Genomic DNA, 21,626 nt, shown 5'->3' with positions numbered 1-21,626 from the left:
GTGCTTTTGCATATTGTTCACATAAAACTTCCACAATGTCTTTAACATGGTTGTTGTAGTCAAACTCAGTACACTTATATGTAGAAAGTATTCATCATAAATTATTGCGTATTTGCGCATCCATAGATCCACTCCCTCTTTTATCAGAGTGAAAGCCACATACAAAGCTGATTTTGTGCCCTTGCATATGCCGCCCTCACTGAAGATACAGAGAGGAAAAAGTGCAAGCTCAAATTTGAAAAATTCTGTCACATTATCATCAGATTGCTCTGCAGTGCAAATTCATTGGAAGGAAGTAAGATGATTGACTGTACATTTTATTTCTGCACTTGTCAGGGCACATGAAGCTGAGGCTAAAGTAACCACCTTATTCTTTCGTATGGACTTCATATCTTCAGAATCATTTTGCACCATTTTTTTCATGCAGTTGATGCCAATTTCTTGAGATACCCATGTTCCTTCACTAAGTCACTATCTCCTTAGTCTCAAGGGATTTCGAGGCATGGCATAGCCAGGGTGCATATGCCCCAGGACAACCAGGAAATCTGGGGGAAAAACAAAGAATTCTTACATCCAGGAAAACCTCAGGAATTTTTTAGAATTCTGGGAGTTTTTCATTGTTTTTATTTTCAGTTAAATTTTTGTAATTTTGGCTGGTAATAACTGATATTCTAACAAAGAATTTTACTTTAGTCCACTACTGCAGAATAAGACTGCAGCAATAAAACATAAATGAGAGAACACCACCAAAACAAAACTTTAGTGGCAAAGAAAATGCACCATTTACAACAGCAAAACATAGTACACACAAACGTCTGCCAACAGCAAAATGTTTCAAAGACTATTCAATACTTCGTAACATCAAACTGCTTCCGATCAGCACGCCATCATAAATGTTTTCATTTCTAACAGGTTGCTTGAAAATATCATGAATGATGGTTTAGGAAGCGGTACTTTCAAAGTAAATTTTCTTTTACATAAGATGAATCATGTTAACTTGTGCCAATACGCGATGAATTCCTTAAAACATGGAGCGTCTGACTCTCATTCAAAACTTAACACTTTGAGGACCAGCCATTTATGCCATTTATCACGTTTTACATGCATATTTGTGTTTGATATACCGTATCTTAAAGGGTAACACAGCAAAAGAAGGCCAAGCTTCAGTGTCAGTGTTTTCTATTTACTTAGTTCTTTCATAGATTACAAAGTATGCAATAACAGTGACAAAAAATATAATTACTCTCTCAAAAACAATGTGTGAGGCGAGTTCTTAAGCAGTTTCACACATAGTTGGCTTAATATTCAGCTACAGCAATTTAAACTGTGCTCTTAGGATCCTGCCTAAACACACCCTCAGAGAGAGAGAGAGAGAGAGAGAGAGAGAGAGAGAGAGAGAGAGAGAGAGAGAGAGAACTGCAAAAAAATTTTGACCGTTATTATGTATGAAAGCTTAGCTTTCTTGTAGCTATGCTGAATGTATTTTAATTTAAACCATTAACTTTTCCTAATTGTGTTCGCACTACTTAACAATGATGTCACTGTTGGCTGAACACACACTTTTACTTGGTCCATGAGGGGGAGGGTGCTGTGAGAGAAACCTTGCAATTGGCTCATTGCAGTGAGATTAAAGCATATAAAAGAAATTGAGCATGTACTGGATTAATGCGTCACAGACATGACGTGGAAGTTTATGGAGAGTTGCTAGAAGAAACAGGTACAGTCTCTTCACTCATTTTTGTAACTAATGTACACAGATCAATACTATTTTCACAATGGCTAGGGACCGATGACCATAGCAGTCTGGTCTCTTTAATCCCCCAAACCAACCAACCAACCAACCAACCAACCTACCTTCACAATGGCTACTTATTGTTAAGGTGCACATTACTATTAGGTAGGTAAGGTTAGCAATAAGCATAAGTATTCAAAGTGCGTTGCAGTCTCAATAGCAGTGCTTTGAAAGCTACCGTGCCGTATTTGGTGGAATTCGTATCTATACTCTTGTGATATGAAAATATTCAGTGCACATGTTGCAGTGCATCAATAATCTTTCCAAAACATTTTTTGCTGAGTTTCACTTCTTAGTGCTGGGAAGTTCTACAACGGAGTATAAAACCTTTACCATTCAAAGGATTGATAGGTTTTACAGCCAGGAGGGAAAGTAGATTGTCACTTAACATGGGAAAACTGTAATTTCACCTGAGGGTACAGCATATTTTCAACCAGGAAAAGGTGTATTTTCACCCAAGAAAAAGGATATATCTAACTGGGACATGCAGAAAAATCCAAGTATTTTTTCCTTGTCCCTAATAGCCAAAGTCCCCAAATACAGAACAGTATTCGTTATGCAGTGACCAAGAGACAGCCCTCCATAACTCGTCATTGTCGTCATGAGGATCTGCTCTATGGTCATGACTGATTTGATGCCTGGCCAGAATTTTTCAGAACAACGAATTGTGAACTAGCCTTCAGCCTTGAATTTATGAAATTTATGAGTATCCATTTTGTCTTCTAGGCTGATCATGTTCTTGTAGTAAAATACTGTGCTCTTAGCATAATTTAAATAATCTACTGCATGGAAGTAGGAAATAGTTTCGTTTACCCATTGGACATGCAGGTTTTCTCTCATATCCATTCAGCTTTAATGAAGTTGTTCATTTGGGTACACAAGCATATGTACTGATTCCACAGTACAGAAGTAGAGCCACAATATTAAACGAAAAATCCTCGTTTTCAACAACAGGTCATGCAATGGTTGGGGGGCTAGAGCACTGCATTCGCGTGGTGTACCGAATGAGTGAAATTCGTTCTCCATCACTCAACGTCCCCTATTCCGAAAATGAGTGAGTACTTGGTGAGTGTGACCTAACAGGGAACATGGCAACTAGCTACATCACAACACAGCATGAGGTCTATGGAAGAGCATCAAGCTTGTGCAAACTGCAACCTCGACACCTATGTGCATCCATGTGATTCCCATAGGGCTATGCATACTGCTCAAATGGCTGTGTCATTAGGCAAGGTAGTTTGTCATCTTTGGCATCTTCCACCAAACTGTGCGAGATGTATTTGCCATCATCCTCACACATCGCACATGAGTGAATTCCATGCGGATTAGGCACACTCTTAAAGATGCCATTAAGGGGTGTCTGGAGGGAGGGGGGAGGCTTCTTGGGATTGATAAAATTTGGACACCTGAAAACATAATGGTCAACCAGTTGTGGTCATTTACATAACAAGTTTTTGACAAAGTACCTTGCTGTCATCCTCAGGTGATATCTCTAGAATGAGCATCTTCGCCACATCGCTCCTCACCCCACCCATTCCCTTGCTACCTGGCCATACCCCGTGTTGGGTAGGTGGAGGAGGGGTGCAATTGTCAAATGCTGGGCCCAAATTCTGGTCCCTCAGTGCTTCTTTCTCCCCTCCTGCCTGGAATTTGCTCTCAGCCGATGTTGAACTCCAGTTGGTTGGCACTATGTCCCACACTTTACTGAGAGTGAAGCCCCTGTCTCTCTTGATCAGCCCATCAGCCACTCATATTTCGTTGAGTCCCCTATACGTGCATAATTTCCTGCAACAACAGATTTTGGTGATGTCTGGAGTTTGGTGTCTCCTATGCTCCTGGCATCTTTCTTTGACTGCCTACACAGTCTGTCCAGTGTATGCCTTACTACATTTGTAAGCAATATGGTAGACACCTAGTTTATCGAGCCCCAAATCATCTTTCAGATATCTGATATTACATGCATTTTCATAGGTGAACGTAAAACACATTTAGTGTTATGTCGAGCCAAGAATTTGCTAATTTTCTTAGGGACTTTGCTGGTGTACTCAGATGTGCCTATTTCTTATCCTGCTTGTCATGTTCCATTTGCTGGGGTTGTACCCTTGAAAGCACACCATATGTCTCCCACTGAATCCATTCTTCCTGAATACATTGCTTAAGGTGGTTGAGCTCACTTCATCCAATATTGCATGGTCACACTCTGAAGGATGATGACAGCTGGACATTTGGATATAAAAATCAGTATGGGTGGCTTTCCTTTACACACAGTATCCCATAGTGTCATCCGCTTTGCACTTGTCCAGGACATCCAAACAGGAAAGTCACCATTTTCTTCCACATCCATTGTGAATTTGACACTGAGTTGAAGAAATCAGCAAGCAGCAGTCTGGTGAAGAGGGAGAATACATAAAAGCTCACCATTAGGTCTTGGTTATGAAAGTGTATTTCTTGCAGCCATTGAATGATATGTACATAGTTACTGATATGCTGACATTTGTGTTTTTGAATTTTTCCTAAGCTGTGCTTAGGCTAGAATCCAGAAATCTGCATGTCTCTGTTATCAGTTGTTCAAGATTGTGTGTAAGCGGAAGATGCAACAGTGACATGAAGGGCAGCCCGAGAGGCGATCCCAGCATACAGCTGCTCATGAGTGGCAGCACAGGTGCCAAATGTAATGTATCACAGATAGGCAGATAAGTTCTTCATCCATGGAAGATTGTCCTGGCCCTCATCTGCAGTCAAGTCACCAGCAGAAATGCAGCTTGCAGAGTTGAGGTTCCCACTTCAGCCGGTCAACTGCGTACTCATAGCAGTGGATTCCAAGCTGGTGGTGCTCTGCACTGTTGTCCAAGTGCCGAATAAGGTGTTCCCGACATTTTCTCTCACACAGTCTAAGGCAGTGGGCCCCCAGCTTGTTTGTACTTCCGTTCTTCTGAGTGTTGATGTTGGTAACATCATCACTGTGCAATCAACCGATGTGCAACACTTCGCATCATCCCAGCAAGTTCCACAAAATTTTATTGCTGCATTTAATTACTATTCTGCTGTGGAACACAAGGGAACACAACTACTTTAAGGGTGTGTTCAAGAAGAACAGACACGGCGGGAGACAAATCCTACCTGCTGTCTGGCAGAATGTACTGACCCAGGAAACAGAATATGACAAGATGGGTAAGACGATGCTGTATGCTGAGAAAGTGTCAAACAAAATAAGAAGAATCTTGGCTCAACATAACATTAAATTTATTTTCTGTCCACCTCTGAAAATTTGAGCACTATTGGGTATGTTGAAAGATGATTCGGGGGCTCCATGAACCAGGTCTCTACCGTATTCCTTGCAAATGTGGTGAGGCACACATCGGGAAGACTGTGTGGACACTTGAAGAATGGTGCCAGAACCACAGGAGACAGTAAACTCAAGCAGCCAATGAAATCTGTTGTTGTGGAACATTGTATTGCTACAGGGTTCTCAAGGAAATATGAACAAACTGAAGTGCTCAGATGGACTTCATTTTGGGAGTGTGTTCTAAAGGAGGCTATTGAAATAAGAGTGGCCAATAGCCTCATAGTTCTAATGGAATGTTGTCTACTCCCAGGGCCTTGTTTCAACTTAGGTCTTTCAGTGCTCTGTCAAACTCTTCATGCAGTATCATATCTCCCATTTCATCTTCATCTACATCCTCTCCCATTTCCATATTGTCCTCAAGTACATCGCCCTTGTATAGACCTTGTATGTACTCCTTCCACCCTTCTGCTTTCCCTTCTTTGCTTAGAACTGGGTTTCCATCTGATGTCCTGTATGAATATCAAGTGGTTCTCTTTTCTCCAAAGGTCTCTCATTTTCCTGTAGGCAGTACCTATCTTACCCCTAGTGATGTATGCCTCTACATCCTTACATTTGTCCTCAAGCCATGCCTACTTAGCCATTTTGCACTTCCTGTCGATCTCATTTTTGAGACGTTTGTATTCCTTTTTGCCTGCTTCATTTACTGCATTTTTATATTTTCTCTTTTCATCAACTAAATTCAATATTTCTTCTGTTACCCAAGGATTTCTAATAGCCCTCGTCTTTTTACCTACTTGATCCTCTGCTGCCTTCACTACTTCATCCCTCAAAGCTACCCATTCTTCTTCTACTGTATTTCTTTCCCCCATTCCTGTCAATTGTTCCCTTATGCTCTCCCTGAAACTCTGTACAACCTCTGGTTCTTTCAGTTTATCCAGGTCCCATCTCCTTAAATTCCCACCTTTTTGCAGTTTCTTCAGTTTTAATCTACAGGTCATAACCAATAGATAGTGGTCAGAGTCCACATCTGCCCCTGGAAATGTCTTACAATTTGAAACCTGGTTCTTAAATCTCTGTCTTACCATTATATAATCTATCTGATACCTTTTAGTATCTCCAGGGTTCTTCCATGTATACAACCTTCTTTCATGATTCTTAAACCAAGTGTTAGCTATGATTAAGTTGCGCTCTGTGCAAAATTCTGCCAGGCGACTTCCTCTTTCATTCCTTGCCCGCATTTCATATCCACCTACTACGTTACCTTCTCTTCCTTTTCCTACTATCAAATTCCAGTCACCCATGACTATTAAACTTTTGTCTACCTTCACTATCTGAATAATTCCTTTTATCTTAGCATACATTTCACGAATCTCTTTGTCATCTGTGGAGCTATTTGGCATATAAACTTGTACTACTGTGGTAGGCGTGGGCTTCGTATCTACCTTGGTGGCAATAATGCATTCACTATGCTGTTTGTAGTAGCTTTCCCGCATTCCTATTTCCGTATTCATTATTAAACCAACTCCTGCATTACACTTATTTGATTTTGTATTTATAATCCTGTATTCACCTGACCAGAAGTCTTGTTCCTCCTGCCACCGAATTTCACTAATTCCCACTATATCTAACTTTAACCTATCCATTTCCCTTTTTAAATTTTCTAACCTACCTGCGTGATTAAGGGATCTGACATTCCACGCTCTGATCCGTAGAATGCCAGTTTTCTTTCTCTTGATAACAACATCCTCCTGAGTAGTCCCCACCCGGAGATCTGAATGGGGACTATATTACCTCCGGAATATTTTGCCCAGGAGGACACCATCATCATTTAATCATACGGTAAAGCTGCACGCCCTTAGGAATAATTACGGCTGTAGTTTCCCCCTTGCTTTCGGCCGTTTGCAGTACCAGCACAAGAAGGCCCTTTTGGTTAATGTTCCAAGGCCAAATCAGTCAATCATCCAGACTATTGCCCCTGTTACTGAAAAGGCTGCTGCCCCTCTTCAGGAACCACATGTTTGTCTGGCGTCTCAACAGATACCCCTCCATTGTGGTACGGCACCAACGGCAAGGTCCATGGTTCATAGAGGAAGATTGGGGGGGGGGGGGGGGGGGGGGAGCAAAGAGGGACAAAAACTACCCTTACAACAAAGGTAAAAATTATGGAGGGACTTTATCAAACTATGGCAGTACGATGCTGGAATTGAAATTATTTACTCATTTGCAATAGAAAGCATATGTAGGAGAAATGTGTTGTTGTTAAAGTTGAAAGGCACACATACGAAATATTGGTGTAACATTGACCTGTTAAATAAGCAAGTACATAAAAACACAAAAGTGCTCTTTTCTGTGAAATATTGGGTCATAATAATTGTCGCACCTCTGTAGTTAATGACTGCATAGATTTATAGGCTCCTTGCCTTTTCAGCACAGTGCATTTTGAAATGGTGAGTACTCTCCATTCATCTTTACACTTACAACAACTGTCATTTTTCCCCCCGTTTCCATTTTTAAAAAAAGTCTATATAAAGCAAATACCCTTTTTCAAGTAGGGTCTCATCACATATAAAACAACTCCAGGTGTATAACCTATCTATGACATCCTGTCCTAGATTTTTATATTGAGAGGAATATTGTGCGATTCACAGAATTCATAAAGTATCCCACCATAATTGCCTTTCTTTTCTGATATTCTGCGTGAAAAACAGATGACCAAGTCACAAACTGTTGATTTGTAAGTGCAAAGCTACTTCTTTTAAAAATTTCCCAGTAAATTGAACGTTCAAAGAAATTTTGGGTTTGCAAGAAATCTTTGTTAACTACACTCCATGATATTTCATCTACAGACCTGTCAGTCATTCTCAAGTGAGCCATTTAAGACTGCAATGATGTCCTCCGTTATGCAGTTTGTTAGCGCACTGAGTGTGTTATGATAATGCCCTGTGGCAGTGCCTTCACTGGTTGAACTGCGGAATTCGGCTGTCCTTGGGAGTCGCAACTTGCTAAGACTGTCTGTGTTCTCTGGTGTCTTATATTAGAGCAAACTGTGGAGATGACAGGGTTCCATGCATTATCTAACTGCTAAACGCTATCATGGTCCGTCAGATTTTCTGCCACTTGTATTTCCATGTCTTCTTTATTAATGGAGACCCAAGAAGTTTGTTTCTGTGGCCAAAATTATTGTTTTATCATACTCCATTGACTGTCCAGTCTAGATACAATGTTCGGCAACAGCTGACTTGGTTTGTACCAAATGGTGAGTGCAGCATTGATGTTCAGTACTGTGTTCTTCCACTGTGCATGTGGTCTGGCTCACATACGGCTTACCACGTTGGCAGGATATTTTCAAAATATCAGCCTTCCACAATAACAAATTATCCATCACTGACCCCAAAAGTTCAGCAATATTAGATGTTGAGTGGGAAACCACTTTCATCTGTAAATAGTTAAGGATTTGTGCTGTCTTGAATCAAATATCCCCCAAAAAAGTGAAAAAAAAAACTAAAGATTCTGCTGATGCGATCTCCTCTTTATTCACTTCCTAATTTCTTAGCTTTATTTGTTTCTACCCTTTTTAATTTGCTTTCAAGTGAAAGTGGTTTTCTACCCGTCATCTAAGGTGGCCAAACTTCTGGGATTAGTGAAGGACAATTTGTTAATGTGGAAGGCTGGGATTTGTAAAATACCTTGCCATTGTGGTAAGGTTTATGTTGGCCACACTACATGCACCATGAAAGAATGCTGCCCCGAATAATAAACTCTGCACTCACCTTTTGCACCCAAACAAGTCTGAAACTGTCATACATTTTATCTCCAATAGACATTCAATAGATGTGATAAAACAGTAATTCTGGGTACAGCAACATCTTTTTTGGAGATCCATTATTAAAGAATCTGCAGAAATACGCATCATGAAAATTCTGATGAACCGTGGTAGCGACTATCGGGTAGACAATGCATGAATCGCTGTCGTCGTCTCAATTTGTTCTAATCAAAGATGATGGAGTTCACTGATGGTCACACAAAGCAGCAATCCTAAGGACGACTGAATTCTGCAATTCCACCAGAGAGGGACTTCTTTGTAGTTTGGTCTGTCCGTCGCTACAAGATTGACGCATGTACCGAAGACTCGCAATGCACTAGTCAACTGTTGAATAGAGGACACCTTCTTCAGGCTTAATGGCTCACCTGAGGATTACTGGCAGGTGTTCAGTCAAAATATAGTTGACAATGAGTGGCTGAAAGCCTGAAATTTCTTTGAATATGAAATGTAATTGTTGTTGATGATGCTGTGGAATTGGTCTAATTTTGTTGGCCATTGGATTGCAGAGTTGTCTGAGCAGTGAAGCTATCTCAATAACAGTTAAATCTGTTCCTACTCATGATAATCTGCTAAATGTAACAATGTAAAATGAACTTGTGGTTTAATAATCTTCTGTTGATGAAAATGGACTAAATGCTTAATGTTGCTTATAGGAGCAGTTTGTTCATTTTGGCAGTGGAAATCTGTGTTCATAAGCTTTTGACCATTGTTAGCAGTAAGCCCAACTATATTAAAAATAGTCTGCTTTTGCTCGAGGAGAAGACGTGACACCTACTTTAAAGTCTGAACATAATCTGAACTAACACAGTAGATAATGAGTAACTACTGTAGTTGAAATTCAGCTTGGACTGCAGTTTGAGAATTTCCTTGTAAAATATAAAATAATTTTAACATGTATCATTTCTTTTGCACTTATCCATATGTAACAAATGCATTTCATATCAGTTCACTGTAATTGAATACTGTTGAACCGTAATAGTAAATCCTTAAACAATTATTACATTGCACAAAACGGTACTTTTTGCTGGTTTGGAGCCAGCTGCCTGTCATAATGCTAACCTGCAGTTATGTCAATAATAGTCTCGGCTATTTGATATATCCTTGCAGTAACACTTTGTACAGCATGTTGACAAAATGAGATCTTACCCAGTAATGTCTGATAAGTGTTAAATACTAATTATTTTGATTAAATCACACTATACCACCTAATATGCCCCCATCCTTCTCCAACCATCTCATCCCTCAAAATTGAATAGTGTAATTTCTATCTCTAGTTGGCTTCATAACAAGTATCATGTTGTGTTCTGCCTTTCAAATAATACAAATTTCAGCTGCCATGTCCCTATAAAATTTAATTGGAAAGAGAAGCTGTTTAAGAGCTTTATCAGATGAACGTAAGTAAGTATCCATCATAGCAGTGAAGCTCCATAACAGAAAACTTATAGTTGGAGTCAGCACCAGTTGTATGAATACCAAGTTCATTTGCACTGTAGTCATATTTTGCATAATTGAAGTACATAAAAAATTGAAAACCAGGAGATCCAAAATGTATTTATGATAATACATAGACCATATTGTGAGGTATTTAAACACTGATTAACTTGTTGTTGTTCATGTTTGTTTATTTCAGATGTTAAGTTTCTGTAAAATATTGCTAACCAACTTTTTATCTAAAGATTTCAAGGTGATACTCAAATTTCATTTGGTTTGTAGGAGGATTTAAGCGATGATGAAGCTGGACCAGCTGTAACTTCTCAGCCTACTGGTACAAGTGCTGTGTTTGTTGCATCTGCCCCTGATAATGCAACGGAGAATACATCACTGAACCCAGCAGAAAAAGTGACATATACACCTGGTATGTGCATAGTTTTAACTGAAATTTTTTATCCGTCATTTTAAGGAAAGTACGAGACCTTCTGACATGGATCTGTGTCACTTAATGTAATTCCACGTAACAGAAATTTATTTCTCAAAGCATACATGACAAAGTAAATGAGAAAACCTGATAAATTCATTATATAAACCTGCACTTGCAACTCTTGAGGGTATGTTCACATCTGGGGATATATTGTGTCTCTCTCTCTCTCTCTCTCTCTCTCTCTCTCTCTCTCTCTCTCTCTGTCTGTCTGTCTGTCTGTCTGTCTGTCTGGTGAATTACTTACTTTAATTTTTGTTGATTTATTTTGTGTAAACACAGTACAGTTGTGCATTATATTTTAGGGTTGTCAGAGAAGGGCTCTCCATCACACATAGCACAAACAGCACAGCCTCAACAGCAGTCAAAATGGTAATGGGGGAGTACCCTAGTTCTGCAGGTATGTGGCATCATAGTTGCAGAGTGATATTACTTTTTGCTCATGTATGTACATTTTATGAAAGCCATTTAGGAGCAAATAAATTATGCGTACATAGCTTTAACCATTTAAAAGAACTATCATCTGTTCCTGGCTGTAACGTCTTTACTGCAGTGAGCTGTTGGCACACACACACATAATAAAGCCACATACAATGCATTACAACATTGATAAAGAATTACAGTCAGAAGTTAACAATAGTTTATTTACATTAATATCTACACTTTGCAAGCAACTGCAGGGTGCACAGGGGAGGATACTTTGTACCAGTATTATGGATTTTGTGTCCCATTCTGTTTGCATATTGAGTGAGAGTATAATGCCTTCTAGGTAGCTTGTGCAACTAGCTCTCTAGGTATCTTGCGCAAGCCAACTTAAAGATGGCAGGAGGTGGAATCCCTCCCACACTTGTAGGAAGGTGGCGTACTTGATTGTTTGCCACAGTCACGTCACAGGGCAAAATATCCAAAACAGAATAACTAGGACAACATGTGGGAAATAAGAACAATGATTTACTAAAATAATGTGCATCAAAATGTACTCTGGTTTTGCTCGAGGAGAAGACACACTTATGTAAAAGTCTGAATCTTACCTAACCTAACACAGTAAATGATGACTAAATACTCTAGTTGATGTTCAGTTAGGACTGCAGTTTGAGAGTTCGTAAGTTCAGACTCTCAACAGATAATCTTAGACACTTGGCATTAACTGCCCAATGACTGGAGCTGGGTGATAACTGGTTGTGCGTTGGTGTACGGTCACTTAAATCTTGTGCTCGGCATATGAACATGCGAATCTGGACTATTTGGCAGATGGATCGAATAGCTCTGGGTTTCAGCACTCTCAGGTGGCAGACGTAACTATTGGTGTAAGAATGGACTATTTGAATGTCTTGGACTGTAAGCATGAGGTAGTTCCTGACGTGTGCTATCGAGGATGTGGCTGGCCATTCTGTGTGTGGTACTTTCTAAAGTCTAGTGCTGTGTACTGCATCTGACGGAGACACAACAGGTCCTGCAACTTGATCTTTCAGTCAAGTAATACCATCAGGATTTTTTTTCTCCCCCAATTCAGTTTTGTGTCTCCTGATTAGTAAACAGAACAACAAATTAAACCTTTTTCTGTAGCACAACATTTCAAAAGCTTCTATTCTTTTCTTATCTGAGTTTTTTATCATGTATGTTTCATTTTGGTAAAAGACTACACACCAGACAAATGTCTTCACAAAATTCTTCCTAACACAAACTTATATTGAGTATTAACAAGTTTTCCTCATCAGAAACACTTCCCTTGCTAATGTCAGTTTTCATTTTATATCTTCACTACTACAGCCATTGTCAGTTATTTTGCTGCATAAATAAAAAGAACTTGTCTTCTGCTTTTAGGGCCAATTGTTTAAGCTTTACTGACTGACTTTAGTTCAGATATTGAATGCCATTCACAGATTCACTATACTGTATAATATAATGCTAATCTTGGACCAACAGAAAAAAGTTAAGTTTTGATCTAAATCAGAAAGAGAAACATTAGCTGACACTGACAGTAGAGTCTTTAATGTGTCATTCTAAAGTAAAACTGTCATTCAGTCTATAATAATCAGAAGAGCTCAAAGGACTTCTACCCATAACGATTTCAAAACAATCATTGCTAATACTATGTTTATAAAAGTGAAATGTTCTCATGAATAAACTGTTCAGTTTGCAGTATGCTTATGACAGAAATAAGACTGAAATAGCAACAAGAGTAATCATCTTGTGGTGCTGCAATTCTTCTTGTTATGTCCGTGCTTGCTGCAAAAATAGGACGAGGAATTCCATGTTATGCAAAAGACCTTTCTTTTTCTATTTTGTTTCACCCAGGCATGTTTCAGTACTTTTTGTGCAATCTTCAGTGGATTATTTTTTATTTTCTAACTGTAAAATTGTCATTACATATTAACATTTAGCAAAACTTTTGGTACATAATGTTTACAATTGTGAATGAATATTTTTTGTAAAATATTATACATCATTTGTTTATAGTTCACAGTTGAGATATGTATTAACAACGTGATGCTCTGTGTGTTGTTTATAAGATTATGTCGAAGTTCTATTTATAGCTTAATTTGCAAAAACAGTGGATGTATGCATTAATTTACATACCTTACATCATGCTATTGGACATTTATTTTGGTAACTATTCTGCTACACAATCTACAACTCTTTGCTTATGCTGAAATACTAGGAAAATATTCCTGAACAGAGTTCGAAATTAAGATGGTGGAGTTGGGTTTCACACTATACAGGGTGATTCTTATTAATGCTTAAAAATGTGTAAAGCAACATAGATAATGCTGAGACAAATAATTTTATGTAAGACACATGGAGCTGCAAATGTCAGGAAATGTGTCAAAAGTGGGCTACAGATGTTGAACATGTGACTTCATCAGATGACATACCTTGCCACATGTGCTGCTATTGGGCTTGTCGATCCTAGCCTTGCCGGTAGGGGGCAGCGCTATGTATTGCTCCACTCGGTTAGTCTGTTTTCATTCTTGCATTATCCAATGTGATATGGTAGTGCTCATGGTAGTGGTAATATAAGACTACAATGAATCAGTTTACATTTATGAAAACAGAGTAGCCTTCTGGAGCGATATATAGCACTGCCCCCTACCAGCCAGAGTTAAGATCGACAAGCTCAACTGCTGCATGTGCAGCAAGGTACGTCATCTGGTGATGTCACATGTTCAGTGTTTGTCACCCACTTGCTGGGGTATTTCCCAACATTTGTGGCCCCATGTGTCTTGTATATAATAACTTCTTTCAGCATCATCTATGTCACTTTGTGGGTTTTTAAACATTAAGAGGAATTGCTGTGTACAATGAGGTTTGTTGTGCTTACATATAGTGTAATGATGGTATACTCTCTTTACTAGATGCTAAAGGTGAAACAGCAGCGAAGTGAGAGGCAAAATAATAAGAATATATATTGAAGCTAAATGGCATCCCTTGGCTCATAAATATTGTTTCTAAAAACTGTTCCCACCTTAATTTAATTTGTAATTTAGTAGTTAACCTTTTGAGTTAGATTTAATAAATTTGTCTTAATTTCAGGTAGACGTGTACAAGAAACTGAGGAAAGTAAGTTGACGTACAGTGGCAGTGTCTGATAAACTTTGTACTTATAAGAACTACAGCCCTTCATTCCTGTTATAATATAATTATTATCATCATCGAGAGTTGAAGTGTTATTTCATTTAACTACATGCTTGTGATTGATTTATCTTTAGTGGCACCAGACATTAGTCACAATGAGAAGTAAGCATTTTTTAAATCTGGGAAATAGCTATTTTTACTTCCACCCTCAAAATAATGATGTACATTCAGTGACATGCTTGCTTGTTGCTATGCTCACGTAATTTTACTCTAGTCACATGCAGTGTGGAAATGTATAGGGGAATCTCACAAATTTAACACTACCCCTGTTAATCAAGTAAGTAACTTCTGTGGTTGTATCTGGGTGCATCTGTAATTAACTATTACATTGAGTGTGTAAGAGAGAATAGGATTGAACGTTGAGAGGGCCAACATTGCCTGTTGTTTAGAATTGTTAGTTTGTATGTGAATGTAGCAGTTGTATTGTTATGCCTGGAAAGAAACATGAATGCAACAAGAACATCTGTTGGAAGTAAATGCATTTGATTTTAGGATTAGTTATATCCTATAAGAAAGTAAGTGGGGAAAAAAAGTGTCACAGGTTTGAATGGTCTTCCAAGCTTTCCAAATAAATTTACAGAAGACTTTGTTAAATTACCTACAGTTGAATTGTTGGCGACTGTCAGTCTGTTTGGAAGAATCAGTTTTACCGTTAGCTATTTAGTAGTAGTGTATAGACTGTAAGCTGCCAAATGAAATGCATATGTTCAAACTTGATTTCTGAAAATTTAGCAGAGACTGAAAATATTAACTCTGTAAAATTTACAATCAGAATTTGTTTGTTGCATACAACAAATTGAAACTGCCCTTCAAAGTAATAATTATCGACAATTAGTGTTCTCAGTTTATTTTCTCTGAGACACAGTAAATTATTCACTTTCAGTCATTGTTCAAGGGCAGGATATGCTTCAGTCTTCTCTGGCTTTGCAGATAATTGTGATTGTATTTACATCAATTACCACTGTGAGTCATTTATCAGAAATGCTTGGATGTTAAAAATTAACAACACTTCGTTGTCAAGTATTACATGTTTATTTTGTGAGCAGATGTATATTACTGTGTATAAATTTTGGTATTGTAAAAACTGTAAATTTAACTTAACTAATAAATACACACTTTTTTAAATATGTGATACTATATAAAGCAGGCGTAAAAACCTTTTTATGATATTGGGAATAGCCTGGCTAGAGTGTTTTAAGTTGTGTAGTTTGGTTTACAAGCTCTAAGACTGCCACAATTGCATTCTAAACTTACTAAATGAAAGAGAGGGAAGGAACTGTGGTTTGTGAATGATAGTCATTCAGGAGGCTTGAATTCATTCAGAATGGCTTAAGTTGTGTGTCATTATATTTCCAGATTTGGAAAACATTATTAATATATGAGAAATGTAATGTTTTTTTTTTAATTCAGTGCAGCATATAAAATAAGAATTTGTTCTACTGATTGTATTTTATTTAATTTGTTTCCATAAGGTGTCAGAAAAGTGTTTAGTATCAAATATATTGGTATATTAATCTGATATATGCACCATAGGGGAGTGCTTAGAGAACAGACAGGAGGAAAATACTATGTGAAAGAAAGAAAATATTATATTATAGACTACATACTAATGGAAATTAACTGCAGTAGTAATAAAACTAATAATAATTGTCTGCTAAGGATGCTTGAGGCAAAATATATTTTATCACGTGGAAATTAGGTGAAATTGTGTATTCTGCAATGTGCCTAACTGCGGAAGCAGCAGTAAAATTCATAGGAACTAATAAAGGCAAAATTAACACTCTGTCAGAGGGCATCATACTGAATGACTCAGAGGACACAATAAAAACAGCCTCATTGGAATACTTGATTCATTTTTCCGTTAGAAAAATTTGCTTTGGAGTTATCCATATGTACTATAATTTGTGCTGTAACAGCATCTGATGAGACTGCTCTCAGAAGTAGCAAAATAGCCTTGGAAGTGGGTCCTTGAAGAGCACAAAATTAAAACTGCCGCTGGCATGAGTTAGTGTTATGTCTATTGATGGTCAGTGTTCTCCTCTTTGTCTCTCGGAAGTCTCTTCGTCATCCTTACACTTTTGATCCAACTGTGTTTTTATAAGTTGGTGGGGCAGTAGTAGTTGGATTTTTAAACCACAGCTCCGGTCGTCCTGTTTTTAGATTTCTGTATAGGTTCACAGTTTATATTGCTGTATAGGTTCACAATTTTTATTATTTATTTTATTCTTTATTAAAATTTGTTGTAAAACTTGTCAAATTGGTTAGTGTAGACCTATTTGGCAGTCAGTCTTTGAAAAAGCGAAGCAAACCGAAGTGTCATTTATTACAGCTGCAGTCCTTAGTCTTCTCTTCCAGTACTTCATTAAAAGGAAACAAAGACAACATGTGCAGTAATTTTGTCAACATATTTATAGCTGAATTGTGAAGCTTTGTACAGTCTTGAATTTAATCTTGGTGTAACACTCAGAAGAGGGTACAATAACAGATACAAAATTCAGAATGGAGGATGAGAGAAATCAGTTTATCCAGTATTTATTTCTGATTGATAGTTAATTATGCAAACCATGGGAACTCCAGGTTGTAACATCAGAAATATAAGGAAATGATAGATTGCTACTTACCATAAAGATGACGTGTTAAGTTTGGGGAAAAAAAAAAAACGATATGTACATATTAGCCGTCAGCCAGCCAGAGCCATCATCAGAAAAGTAAAGTAAACACACAACATTCATTCACACAAGCATGCACAAGATTGCCATCTCTGGCACCTGGGACGGGAATGAAATACCAAAGGCTTTGGCCAAAAGCTAATGTGTAAGTGTCTTTTTCACTATCCCTGTCTGTAAGTTAACATGTCATCTTACTGTAAGTAGCAATCTGTCTTTTCCTTACATTGTTGATAGCTCATTATATATGCACAGCATTCTGTTAAATAAATACACAGCTGCTTCAGTAGAGCTGATATTCAAATAAGTGGTGTGTGTGTGTGTGTGGGGGGGGGGGGGGTATTATTACTATTATTTTGTTATAGTCATTGACTTTTGGAATCTGTGGCCCATACGCACTTAATGCAATGGTGTTGAAATGTTCTGTGTTAGCTATAATCGTAGTCTATTGAGATAAAAGTATCATATAGCAGTATTAATGCTAATACAAAAGAGTAATAGTTGCTGCAGGGTTTTATTACAAGAGAGATTGTTTTCAGTTCAGTTGGTTTCTACTGTAATGGATGTGGTTTCTAAATTGCAAGTGTTTTGCTGGCATTAGATTTGCAGTATTATGATTTTAGACTTCTGTGTCTGCAGAACTGCCCTCTGTTGATGGAGCCCCTGTATGTGTGGAACTACCATCTGCTACTGATTACAACTCTTCCAATTGAGTATGAGCACATGTTGTCCAACACTAAAAGCTTTACCATTCACCCAAGTGTATTATCCAATAGCACATTGTACTCCATTGGGACATGATCCAGTTTTCGTCTAATGTAATGACAGACAAACTGCAAAGCTAACAACAACAACAACAACAATAATAATAATAATAATAATAATAATAATAGTGCTAATAAATAAATAATCTATTATTATTATTATTATTATTTGGTAAGTGGAGTACTTGCTATGTTGTGACAATGGAAAAACTGGTAAGATTTGAGTTCCTCTCAATTTTATTATGAAAAGTACTGTTACTGTTGTGTTGTATTAACCTCCCACCCCACCTTAAGGGTGTTATGTACTAACAAGATAGGAGTAGCCCAACAACTAAATATTGAATGGCCTAATTATTTCTCTGCTGTTGTTAAAATTCCACTCTTTGCAACTGTGTAGATTGCCCATTATGCTCAGTGCTATATCCCATATCCTATATTTTACACACAGGAATGTTGTAATATTTAAACATTTTGGGAAGCATATTGTGTAACCTTTTCCATGTGCACTGTTTCCTTTTGTTGTCAACAAACTGAATAACATTTAACATAAAGTTTGTTTGTGAATAAATTGTCTATTATTGTACCATGTCATCAACAAGACATTAAAATCCAATCTTGCTTCCTTTACTGTGCTTTAAGAACAGAACAACAGCAAACATCTCTTTGCACTAGACTGCGTCTGCACCTTGCTGTATGACATGTATCTGTTCCTGCAACAGCCGGTCCAAACTTTACTTAGATGAGTAATTTGTTATTTACATGATTGCTTTTATATTGTTTACTTTTTGTATTGTGAACATGTGCATGTATTTACGTATGTATGTATGTAAGTGCATAAATCAGTTATAGACTTCGTAGTTAAATTGACAATGGGAAGTTTTCATCTGACCAGCTTCATACTAGGTACTAGAATACTAAAATGCATTTGTGTTAAATTACTTAATTCATAGGATTTCATTTGAAAGTTATAATTTGAGGACATGTACATATTTAGCAGAGAACCCTATTGTAGAATACACTATAAACTTGTTGTTATGGAGGAGAAACTTGATTTAAGGACTACAGTTGGATGATGAATGTACTTGTATTTTGCTAAGATGCTGGGTGGTGTACTGTGGAGGTAATTACATACTGAGCAGCACAGAGTTTGCAGTTGTATATGTATGATTTGGCCTGTCTAGATATTTTAATGCTCATTTTTCTAAAGAATACTAGTGGGGAACCTTGTTTAAGTTTCCTCCATCAAAGCAATGATAATACATTAAATGTAAATTTACTGTGGCAACAGGATGAATGAAGAAGGTAAAACAGGCTGAACCATGAAATATGAGAAGTGAAATAAAGTTCTGAAGTGCCTCACAAAACAACTAAATATAAATACAAGGTCATATTGGTAGGTTCTGAGATGAGATATGAGCTCAATATAAGACCCAGTGATGGACTGTATTACAAATAAAATTAAATTCAAATAGTGTCCCCCTCCCCCATTTACTGGGTAACAGTGAATCTCCAGACTTGTGTTGATGCATTAGAGTTTACCTGTCCAATGAACTTCTATGCATCAAGCAGATTAAATTCATATTTACTGCAGTTTAATAGACTTTTAAAAGTGTTTACATATATTATAAATTGTAAGTGCACATGGGTGACAAAATAATATGAAAAGTGTTAATGTTCTTGTATTTGTTACATACTCTTAAAGATGAGATGAAATACATCAAACTTAAAAGTTTCCACTACCCGTATTAATTCTTAACAATGAAATACAAATTTGAATAAAATCTCACTTTCTACAGTGAAATGAATCATTCAGGTTAGTATACATTTTGATTCAGTTTGGCTTTTTGATATTTACATTGCTGTATCACAGTGATAATGTAGGTATAACATCGAATGTATAAGAAGCCTCATTGATCAGAAAGAAAACGGGGAATTTTTGTCACAATTCAGTGTACAGATCTAAAATTTTCTGTAATTGTGATTAATGGTTGAGAAAATTGTAACTCAGATATAGATACTCTTAGATGTATTGTACCAGACGTAACAACCAGTCAGTTTAGTCACTTTTTGTACCTAGCACCATTTTTTGTGATTGTCACTTCATTTGAAATTTGTCTATTAATACTTTTGATTTTGTCAATATAATAAAATTTCTTTCTCACTACTGAGCAGGACAAAAGTCCAGTTGTAGTTAGAAACAAATGTGAATCAGGAATACTGTTGTATGAATTACTTGCTAAGTTAATGGTAATAACGCCACTATGTACTAGTTTCAGGTTTGTCCAACAAAATTGTTTTGTGATAAGTCTACAATGATTGTATTTTATTGTGCTGTAGCAGTTTCAAAAATTAGGAACATTGTTAATCGAAAAGTGTGTGTGTGTGTGTGTGTGAGAGAGAGAGAGAGAGAGAGAGAGAGAGAGAGAGAGAGAGAGAGAGAGAGAGAGAATTCATTCATTACAGTAATGGAACTGGTGCCTGCTCCTCGCCATGCCACACAAACATTTTGTGAACATACATATGTAAATATATTACATTCCATGAATCGAAATTGTTAATAAAATAGTAAAATCTGCTCTTTATAAATTGGAGTTCCTTCTTTTGTAGAAAAAGCGAAAACAATAAAGAAATTTGATAAGAGGCAGAAACTACAGTGCAGCACATTGGAAGATACTTATTAAATTATGGACAAAAATCTCTCCTATGTTGTACTGGCTTGGTAGCCTACCAGACTCGTCACTGTACTCTGTGAACCTTATAACAGTAAGACATTTTCACATCACTTGAAATGGAAAATCCTACCCAAAGAAATGTGCCATGAGTTATTGTGAAGGCTTTGTCACACATTGTACTGTAAGTGATCAAGTTAATTAAAAATTGTTGTGAAAATACATAAGACTGAAATCAAATGCCTGTGTATACACTATGCTTCACTTTTTGTAGGATATTGTCATCATTGCACAATGTTCCACATAAAAAGCTCCAATGTAATTCTCTTTTGGGCAAAGAATACCTTTTTTTCTTTTTGCGAGGAGGGAGGAAGCTGCTAAGATGTTCGTGGTTTTTAATAACTGTTTTACATAGATAACAGAATTTCTTATTAAGTTAAAATATTTTAAATTTAAGTAGCTAACCATTATGTAAAAAATAATGCACCAGCACTTATAAAAAGTGAAATAAATATACACTGCTGAACATTAAAATTCAACACGAGGAAAAGAGAGCAAATAACAAAACTTAACTCGTTATGTGTAAACAGTTTAATAGAAAAAAAATAGTATGCGATTTTGGTGTATCCATTGTAAGAAATCTACTATAAAGAGCTGCCACTTCTGCCAACAGTGACTATAAACGAAAAGAATAAGAAGCAGTTAAACCAGTAGGGAAAAAATAAAGAAAAAAATTAAACAATGAATTCATCTCAAACAAACCATTTCTATGCTGTTTCAACCCTGTGTCAGAATTCATTAGTCTTAGTGGCCAGCAAGTGGTAGGATGCTAGTCTCGCGGCAACTGATGACCAAATGTTTGCAGTGGATGAGATATGCCAGCTAGGGCAACAGTCTGAATACTTTCTGTATCGAGGTAGGTTAGAACGGTACAGACAGCATATTATCTTGTTAAGATATTGTGGTGGCCAGAAAGTTAGGGCACAGAAACCAGCCTTAATACATTTGAAATGTTACAACTGCTGTCCAAATTACCAGCTATGCAAACTAGAGGTGATTGTGGTGTTTGCCCAAT

General features: G+C 37.2%; 1 protein-coding gene across 11 annotated transcripts in view; it reads left to right on the top strand.

Annotated features, from left to right (window-relative positions):
* Window positions 1–20,791, top strand: part of LOC126248879 (dnaJ homolog subfamily C member 5) — a 91,259-nt gene extending 70,468 nt beyond the window's left edge. For 6 of the 11 annotated variants that reach the window (XM_049950328.1, XM_049950336.1, XM_049950327.1 and 3 more), the window contains 3 exons: window positions 10,615–10,756; window positions 11,122–11,216; window positions 14,351–20,791. In XM_049950328.1, coding sequence (XP_049806285.1) covers window positions 10,615–10,756; window positions 11,122–11,192 — 213 coding nt within the window. In that variant the 3' untranslated portion in view covers window positions 11,193–11,216; window positions 14,351–20,791. The remainder of the gene's footprint in view (window positions 1–10,614; window positions 10,757–11,121; window positions 11,217–14,350) is intronic. The other 5 variants (XR_007545552.1, XR_007545551.1, XM_049950335.1 and 2 more) reach the window with 5 other exon arrangements.
* The last annotated feature ends 835 nt before the right edge of the window (window positions 20,792–21,626 follow it).

The sequence above is a fragment of the Schistocerca nitens genome, chromosome 3, assembly GCF_023898315.1.
Source record: "Schistocerca nitens isolate TAMUIC-IGC-003100 chromosome 3, iqSchNite1.1, whole genome shotgun sequence".
NCBI classification, from domain to species: domain Eukaryota; kingdom Metazoa; phylum Arthropoda; class Insecta; order Orthoptera; family Acrididae; genus Schistocerca; species Schistocerca nitens.
This window is presented reverse-complemented; position numbering and strand designations above follow the sequence as displayed.